The 10,119-nt window shown below is 40.6% G+C and overlaps 1 protein-coding gene across 1 annotated transcript in view; it reads right to left on the bottom strand.

Annotated features, from left to right (window-relative positions):
- Nucleotides 1-203: 203 nt before the first annotated feature.
- The window catches only part of LOC106612270 (tetraspanin-17), a 101,269-nt gene continuing 91,353 nt past the window's right edge, over nucleotides 204-10,119 (bottom strand). Inside the window, exons 7-8 of the mRNA XM_045724256.1 lie at nucleotides 7,446-7,562; nucleotides 204-4,579 (exon numbers count right to left, since the gene is read on the bottom strand). Coding sequence (XP_045580212.1) covers nucleotides 4,514-4,579; nucleotides 7,446-7,562 — 183 coding nt within the window. The 3' untranslated portion in view covers nucleotides 204-4,513. The remainder of the gene's footprint in view (nucleotides 4,580-7,445; nucleotides 7,563-10,119) is intronic.

Genomic DNA, 10,119 nt, shown 5'->3' with positions numbered 1-10,119 from the left:
GACCGGGGAAGGGAGGACATGGTCCTAGATCAGCACTCCTACTCAAGAGACATGACGCACGCATACAGTACAACATCAGATGAGCAGAGGTAATTCTTTACTAGTGGCACAGCTATGACATTTCAAATGAAACCAACAGTCTGGTCAAGACTTTAGACAGACATTTTATGTTGACGCATCCAAACTAGCAATTGGAGGCCTGATGATTTTCATAAATCCTTTTTATTTAGTCTGAAAAATAAGTATATTTCTAACACAATGTACAGTGTGTAACAGACCATGTCCCCCAATCAAAAAAGGCATCTAACTCGTTATCAGCATTTCTTTGCAATACTATCCTTTAAGACGTTAACGTAATGACAATCAAAACATTTAAAATAAAATGAATCACTTTTAGAGGTATGTAAGGGCTAATATCATTTTTTATTTATGTTATTTTTTTTTTACATTCCAGCTGTATTAATAACAAAATGGAATTCAAGAAATTGAGAGAAATAACATTTTTCAAAATTTCTCTCTCTCAAAAAAAAACAAAACACAAATGCTACAATAAGAATGTTACATTTTCTAAAATAATAATAAAGAAGACAAATATAATTTGGAATCATCTTAAAAGGGGAATGGCTATGACAGGCATGGTACTGTCACTGCGGTGGTAGATATTACACAAGACCATTTCAAGACCAGGAACAAACCATGTCAAAACATTTTGACCAATGAACCTTAAATCACTATTCTGTCATGTAGCTCGTCCTCAGAAAGTAGAAATAACCCTAGAAAAACACCTGCATGTTGTAACTTATGGACCTTACTGTCGTCTTTCTGTCATGACGCTCTTATAGGTTTTAACAAACAGTTGAGATTCCTTACACCTCTCAGCGTCTTTCTGACAGGCGACGGTACAAATCCAAACCACTAGCTTTTTTTAAAAGAACACCTCTCTAAAGAAAATGAGGTAGACTCTGGAAATGTACAAGCAATGTGGGGAACATAAAGAAAATATCTTAAAGGCTTTGAGATAAAAATACAAATAAAACTTCTTCTTTTTTTTTTTAAACCCCCACCAAACAGGTTAGTTAATGACAACAGTAAGTAACCACAGACATACTTTTCATTTGATAAAAACAGAGAAATACTTCAGTCATGTTCTGTGAAACACCAGACACCAGTATGTATTAGAAATCATTGATAAATGCACATGTATGATGTGAACCTACAACACGGAGACAATGTTGTGTCTCTATAATAGATCAGTATTATCAATGAGAAGAAGATTGTAGCTGACAGCAGGAACTTGGGTAGACCTACAGTACAGATGTGCTTTGAAATCTAGCAAATCGTTTATGAAGCGATGTGTCAATGTTAAAAAATATATATATATATTTTGCAGATTCCTTTTTTTCTGAGATGACAATGCACATACACAGGAAGTACACAGGAAGTAAAACAGGAAGTAAACCAAATACCTGAAAATGGAATGTAACTATTTGATTTCATGTACAAAATATGAAATAATGCTAAAACTAGATCTTAGTTAAAAAAAAAATCACATTTCTTATTTTCACATCAGATGTGTTTTCATTGCACTGCTAAAAGGTAGTGATGACATGGTAGGGTGAAATGCATTGGAACAGGTCTTAGTAACAAACAGTAACAGACAGGGTGAATCTCAATCTTCCCCTTGGAACTCCTCCTTCAATGTGTTTTGACTGGAGAAGGAGGCAAGGAGAGAGTATGGAAGGAAATACAATTGAGATTCATCCATACGTATACATTCATGATATGCAGGAGGCTCTTTCCCCCCTCTGGAATGATGTCATCTATCTTAGGGAGAGAAATGTGTCCGAAATAGCACCCTAATCCCTATATAGTCCACTATTTTTGACTATATATATATATATATACACACACACATCTTTTTTTTTTTTTTACAATTTTAATAAAAAACAAATCACAGTAAGGTATTTATTTGATACCCAGAACTTATTTGACAAGAGATAAAAACAGCAGAACTGGACCTTTAAAACAAATATCCTGTTCTAACGTCAGAATAATCTTTCTTTTTTTTTTGCATAAAAACCTGGCCTGACACACTAACTGGTATCTCTCATATTCAGGCAAACCATCGTTCAAGGCTACTTGACGAACGACAGTAAAGCGGTCGTTACAAACACCCAGAGCCCATACTGCTGAACTACAGCATTAAAGAGTGGGACATTGAGTTCTCTGACAAGCAGGGAAGTAAATGATAATACAGCTAGAATCAAGCCTGTTATTACAACAGCAGCCCAACCAGGAAGGATTTCCCCAAGAGGAGTTACACAGGAAGAGCGAGACAGTGGTAAGGTATATATCTAAGGGATGTTAACGATTGGAGAAATAACTGTGTACAAGAGCTGACATTTTTTGGGGGCGGTCAGACGAAAGCTGCAGGGAATGTCTTCATGCCAGACAAAAAATGTAAATCCCAAATCCCAATAAATACAATTAAATTCAATTAAATTCAAACCATATACTGCTACAAATCTGATAATGTGCTTAAAATGTACTGGTATGCTGAAAGTGTAAACTCTGTATTGACAAGGTAATACGCAAGTAGAAAAACACTAATATGGCACGACCACCACTTTATCTGTTATAATAAAGATCAGAATAATAATATGGCATTCATTTTCATTTCACCATGTAAGCTTTAGACCTGGTTACAAATAACATACTAATAGAGTTGAAACATTTTTGTTAACTTTTCCACAAATTCCCAGATTTCCAGAAATCCTGGTTGTGAAAGAGTTCCCAGAAATCAGGAAGGAATAAACAGGAAATACAGAATCATACAACCAGGATTTCTGGGAAACATGGGAAATGTACCGGAAAGTCTACTTACTAATATCAATCCTCTAAGAAGTTACAATGATAAAGCAGCATTCATGTTATATTGAGAAAATGTGTTACTATTTATATATGAAGATATTAAACAAGTATTTGTTAGTCAATACAAACAAGTTAAAAACCAGTCCAACTAAAACAGACAGACAAACACTAGGAGAAAAAACGAAGAAAGGAGAAAAGTAAAAATCCATAAAACAGGTCAGACAGATCAGAATAACAACTAGGGTGTCATGTAATTCAAGCTTCCAAAGGTAGTGGAGACCAGAAGAGACAGGATAAACGTATCAGACCGACGTCAGTACAACGTAGACTCGACGTCAGCACAACGTAGACTCGACGTCAGCACAACGTAGACTCGACGTCAGTACAACGTAGACTCGACGTCAGTACAACGTAGACTCGACGTCAGTACAACGTAGATTTAACGTTAGTATAAGGTTAAAGGTTAGATCAAGTAAAAGGCCCCGAGCCTACTATCCCCTGTGCTTCAGGGATGCTGGGAGAGAAAAATCCTCTCTCCATATGTCTGTCTGTTTGATTAAACTCAAAACATCGACGGACAGAAGAAAATAATTATATATTTAATGTTAAAACATGCTGTTCAAAAACAGCTGGTTAAAGACATGCATCCGTAGCAAGGCCTTGCTAACTCCAGACTTGCCCTCTTGTGAATTTTCTGAATTTTACCCTAACATGAAGAGAGCTTAATGTCTTTCAGTGGTCATAGTATAACGGAATAAATGCCATCCTGTCAGCCAGCCAGTAGGTCAGTCAGCAGCCCACTCTATATTGTACAGAAAACAAAAAGGCTGTACAAGTGGGATAGTAGGTATCTAACAAGCAGCCCTGGAAGGCCTTTCTGAAGGGCTGTTTTGAAATCTTAGTGGTAGTAGGGTGGAGGTGACACCAGGTGAAATAGACTATATGTGACCGAATAAAAAGAAGAGTTGTATCTCTCCTTTCATCCTCTTCTCAGCTTTCACCCAGGTCCTCTATCTGTTTATTAGTCTTTCTATTCGTCTCCCCAGCCAATGGGTGCATCTTCCTGGAGCAGGTAAACACACCCAGTGGAATTAAAGTGTAAATAACAAAGAGTCCAGTTTCTCAAGTCAGATCAGTTGAGCTAGACATCCACAGGAGTCCCCTGTGTGTCCATGTGTATGTGTACTTCTGTGTGTGTGTAAGTCCCCAGGCCAGCGTGATAATAAACAGTATGTGAGTGTGTGTGAGTTTGGGACAGTAACTTATGTTTTGTGTTGTAGCTACCGAGCCCAGCAGGACCAGAAGTAAACAGCTCTTTGTGTTTTCACCTCTCAGCCTGGCAGGTCCAGAAGTAAACAGCTCTTTGTGTTTTCACCTCTCAGCCTGGCAGGTCCAGAGGTAAACAGCTCTTTGTGTTTTCACCTCTCAGCCTGGCAGGTCCAGAAGTATACAGCTCTTTGTGTTTTCACCTCTCAGCCTGGCAGGTCCAGAGGTAAACAGCTCTTTGTGTTTTCACCTCTCAGCTTGGCAGGTCCAGAGGTATACAGCTCTTTGTGTTTTCACCTCTCAGCGGTTCAGTGGGAGGTGAGCTGGATGTTGGGGGTCAAAGGTCAGAGTACTCCCTCCCCCCAGGGTCCTGGCATCACCAGTTGGCCTTCACGGCCTTGACGTCACTCACCAGGTTCTGAGCCAGGCAGATCCCAAATATCTAAACAGGAAATGACATCACAGGTTAGCTAACTAAACATTTCCTCTCTGCAAGACTCTGACATAAAGCTAACTGACATCTAATTTAGAATGACACACAAGGAAAAGGATGTAATCATGATTCTCGCCAGCAGATGGCAGTCTCAAACTAAATACACACTCCAAGCAGGGTTTCCATTAGGAAAATGTGGTGCAGGACAACATGACCGAGAAGAATTTAATTTAACGGCCATTTGAGAAATTTACCGGACCCATATGCATTGGGTGCATAACCCATTAGGGCGTCCAACCACAGTGCCAGAAAAATCACATTTAGATTATGGTAATGGCTCTTAAGAGAATATGCAAATGATGTAATGAAGCAGCCCAATAAAACGTCATTTTCAAACATTTGCCAAAATGATATTCGAGGGAAAACAGCATTCTAAACAGCACACCTGATAGAGGTTCCATATGTGACAGAGATAGAAATCTCTGAGGCAACAACTAGGACGGGTTGTTAACAGGCAACAACCCGTCCTGGTTGTTACCAACATGCAACAACCCGTCCTGGTTGTTACCAACAGGCAACAACCAGGACGGGTTGTTACCAACAGGCAACAACCAGGACGGGTTGTTACAACAACCAGGACGGGTTGTTACAACAACCAGGACGGGTTGTTATTACCAGGCAGCAACCAGGACGGGTTGTTATTACCAGGCAGCAACCAGGACGGGTTGTTATTACCAGGCAGCAACCAGGACGGGTTGTTATTACCAGGCAGCAACCAGGACGGGTTGTTACTACCAGGCAGCAACCAGGACGGGTTGTTACCACCAGGCAACAACCAGGACGGGTTGTTGCCAACAGGCAACAACCAGGACGGGTTGTTACCAACAGGCAACAACCAGGACGGGTTGTTACCAACAGGCAACAACCAGGACGGGTTGTTACCAACAGGCAACAACCAGGACGGGTTGTTACCACCAGGCAACAACCAGGACGGGTTGTTACCACCAGGCAACAACCAGGACGGGTTGTTACCACCAGGCAACAACCAGGACGGGTTGTTACTACCAGGCAACAACCAGGACGGGTTGTTACTACCAGGCAACAACCAGGACGGGTTGTTACCACCAGGCAACAACTAGGACGGGTTGTTACCACCAGGCAACAACTAGGACGGGTTGTTACCACCAGGCAACAACTAGGACGGGTTGTTACCACCAGGCAACAACTAGGACGGGTTATTACCACCAGGCAACAACTAGGACGGGTTGTTACCAGGCAACAACTAGGACGGGTTGTTACCAGGCAACAACTAGGACGGGTTGTTATTAACAGGCAACAACTAGGACGGGTTGTTATTAACTGGCAACAACTAGGACGGGTTGTTAACAGGCAACAACTAGGACGGGTTGTTAATATGACCAGGATTGTGCTTTTGGCTTCTGGACGACGAAAGAAAGTTGGTATGAAAACCAATAGAACAGGAGAAAATGGCAGAGCGGTGGATCCAATAGGGAAGTAAATGGAAATACATTGGCCAAAATGATATCATTACGACTGTCTATGCAGAAAGAAACAAAATCATTCACAACACTTCCGGACCCCCAAAAAATCGAGGATCAACAGCTTGTTTTAAAAAAATAGCTGTGGATTGTTTCAAATCACAAGCTCATAGACGTCTCCTTATTGGTCAGCAAGAGTGTGCAACGCTGTCATCAAGGCAAATGGTGGCTACTTTGAAGAATCTCAAATATATGTTGATTTGTTTAACACTTTTTTTGGTCACACCATGATTCCATTGTGTTATTTCATTGTTTTGATGTCTTCATTATTATTTTACAATGTAGAAAATAGTACAAATAAATAAAAACCCTGGAATGAATAGGTGTGTCCAAACTTTTGACTGGTACTGTAAGTATTCTTTTGACTGAAAGTATTCAGACCCCTTCATTTTTTACACATTTTTCTGGCTTTACAGCCTTATTCTAAAAATGATTCAACAGTTTTTTTCCCCTCATCAATTTACACACAATACTCCATAATGGCATCACAATACTCCATAATGACATCACAATACTCCATAATGAGAAAGCGAAAAGAGGTTAGAAGTTTTTGCAAATTGATTAAAAATACCTTATTTACATAAGAATTTAGACCTTTCGCTATGAGACTCGAAATTGATCATCCTTGAGACGTTTCTACAACTTGATTGGAGTCCACCTGTGGGAAATTCAATTGATTGGACATGATTTGGAAAGGCACACACCTGTCTATATAAGGTCCCACAGTTGACAGTGCATGTCAGAGCACAAAAACCTGTTTTCGCTTTGTCATTACGGGGTATTGTGTGTAGATCGATGAGGACAATGTTCTATTTAATCCATTTTAGAATAAGGCTGTAACATAACAAAATGTGGAAAAAGTCAAGGGGTCTGAATACTTTCTGAATGCACTGTATTGGTCTATAGAGAGAATCAGCAAACTCACCCCGTAAAAGGACAAGTCAACAAATAATATACAAGAAAACTAACAAAAATACACACAGGCCAATTTAATTCCAATAAATGATTCATATTAACCTATAGACTAATAAGCAAGATGGTCAAATATATTTCCATCGACTGGTATTTCCATAAAATAATAAAAAGTATTATTTGGGGATTTCTTTTGTCAGGTCATTTTGGCCGGCAACAGTTTTATTTATCTGCTTTTCATATAATGTTTTGGGGCCAAAAGTCGGTAATTGGCGGCTAACAGAAACCCTGTCTTCCAGCCATGATGGTGACTTCAAATGCAGACATTATTTATCTGATTCACACAAAAGCTGACTCTTTAAATATACATTTGTTCAATAAATGTCTCTGGGCGTCCTCCTTACCTGTAAAAGTGCAATGCCCACAAAGATCCCAGCTACAATGATCAGGTTGTCCTGAAGCCACCTCTCAAACTGGCCCACACAACCCTTGGTGTAGATGTACTTCTGCTGGTCCAACTCCTGAGAGGAGAAATTGGATACATGTTTTAAATAAAGTGTTTCTCCAACCAACAGTTTGGAGAAAAACCTTTTTAACATCGAGTTAGCCAAACCAGACCACTGGCCATTAACTACGACTCATAGAACACGAAGGATAACAAATACCAGATAACTCCCAAATGGCACCCTCTTTCCTATGGGACCTAGTTGAAAGAAGTGCACTATAAAAGGGAATAGGGTGCCATTTGGTTACTGCTTTCTCATTTTCGTTCCCTTTTCATGTATTTTTGGTATGGGGCGGCAGGTAGCCTAGTGGTTAGAGCGTTGGGCCAGTAACCAAAAGGTTACTAGATCAAATCCCTGACAAGGTAAAAATCTGTCGTTCTAAGCTAGGAACTGTTCCTAGGCCGTCATTGTAAATAAGAATTTGTTCTTAACTGACTTGCCTAGTTAAATAAAGGTTAAATAAAAATAAATAAATATGTCCATTTTGTTTAAATGTATGTTACTGTTGTCTTAGGTCTATAAAGCCCAGTGTAAAAAAAAAAAGGGGACGTTACAACTCTGTTAATACACTTGTTTACATGGATATGCTTCTTAATAAAACCTATTTGAAACAAGCCATTACACTTTGTTTTTATCATGACATTTCATTATTATTACTCAGGTTATAACAAATTAAGAAATGCCAGGTTGGAGAGGAACTATCGCATTTTCGTATTGACATAATATTAGAGCATGACAGAGTAAAGATGTACGCCTAATTTGTCCTTGTCCTTTGGCTTTTACGCCGTAATGAGAGAAGTAACGTAGCCTAAAGATACTGAAAACAGGCCTTTTAACCAGATTAAATCATGACATGAGCATATGATTCTTATTAGAGAGAGAGTCCAGACAGGCTACTTTAGGAAACTATGTGAATGGACAAATAGGCCTATAAAGAGAATCAGCAAACTCACACCACCGCAAAAGTTCCAGTCAATAAAGCCACCAGTGTATGTCAGACACAAGAGCAAATATTTCTCATTTCTTTAAAACATAAAAAAAAACCTAGGCCTACCTTTCCGAAAGTAGGCTATAAGATAATGAATTGACAAGGAAAGTATGAAGAGGAGAGAGACAGCTATGCCATAGTATGAAATTGACATTGTGTACCCTGTGCATGAAGCTGTGTGTGTGTACCCTGTGGATGAAGCTGTGTGTGTGTGTGTAAACTGTGGATGAAGCTGTGTGTGTGTGTGTGTGTACGTACACTATGGATGAAGCTGTGTGTGTGTGAGTGTGTGTGTGTGTACACTATGGATGAAGCTTTGTGTGTGTGTGTGTACACTGTGGATGAAGCTGTGTGTGTGTGTGTGTGTGTGTGTACACTGTGGATGAAGCTGTGTGTGTGTGTGTGTGTGTGTGTGTGTGTGTGTGTGTGTGTGTGTACACTGTGGATGAAGCTGTGTGTGTGTGTGTGTGTGTGTGTGTGTGTGTGTGTGTGTGTGTGTGTGTGTGTGTGTGTGTGTGTGTGTGTGTACCCTGTGGATGAGGCTGCGTGTGTGTGTGTGTGTACACTGTGGATGAAGCTGTGTGTGTGTGTGTGTGTACACTGTGGATGAAGCTGTGTGTGTGTGTGTGTGTACACTGTGGATGAAGCTGTGTGTGTGTGTACACTGTGGATGAAGCTGTGTGTGTGTGTGTGTGTGTGTGGTTGTGTTTACACTGTGGATGAAGCTGTGTGTGTGTGTATACACTGTGGATGAAGCTGTGTGTGTGTGTGTCTGTGTATACACTGTTGATGACGCTGTGTGTGTGTGTATACACTGTGGATGAAGCTGTGTGTGTGTGTGTGTGTGTGTGTGTGTGTGTACACTGTGGATGAAGCTGTGTGTGTGTGTGTGTGTGTGTGTGTACCCTGTGGATGAGGCTGCGTGTGTGTGTGTGTACACTGTGGATGAAGCTGTGTGTGTGTGTGTGTACACTGTGGATGAAGCTGTGTGTGTGTGTGTGTACACTGTGGATGAAGCTGTGTGTGTGTACACTGTGGATGAAGCTGTGTGTGTGTGTATACACTGTGGATGAAGACTGTGTGTGTGTGTGTGTGTGTGTGTGTGTACACTGTGGATGAAGCTGTGTGTGTGTGTGTACGTACACTATGGATGAAGCTGTGTGTGTGTGTGTGTGTGTGTGTGTGTGTGTGTGTGTGTGTGTGTGTGTGTGTGTACACTGTGGATGAAGCTGTGTGTGTGTACAATGTGGATGAAGCTGTGTGTGTGTGTGTGTGTGTGTGTGTGTGTGACACTGTGGATGAAGCTCTGTGTGTGTTGTACACTGTGGATGAAGCTGTTTGTGTGTGTGTGTGTGTGTAACACTGTGGATGAAGCTGTGTGTGTGTGTGTGTGTGTGTGTGTACACTGTGGATGAAGCTGTGTGTGTGTGTGTGTGTGTGTGACACTGTGGATGAAGCTGTGTGTGTGTGTGTGTGTGTGTACACTGTGGATGAAGCTGTGTGTGAGTGTGTGTGTGTGTGTGTGTGTGTGTGTACACTGTGATGAAGCTGTGTGTGTGTGTACACTGTGGAAGAAGCTGTGTG

This window comes from Salmo salar, chromosome ssa09, assembly GCF_905237065.1.
Source record: "Salmo salar chromosome ssa09, Ssal_v3.1, whole genome shotgun sequence".
Classification (NCBI taxonomy): domain Eukaryota; kingdom Metazoa; phylum Chordata; class Actinopteri; order Salmoniformes; family Salmonidae; genus Salmo; species Salmo salar.
This window is presented reverse-complemented; position numbering and strand designations above follow the sequence as displayed.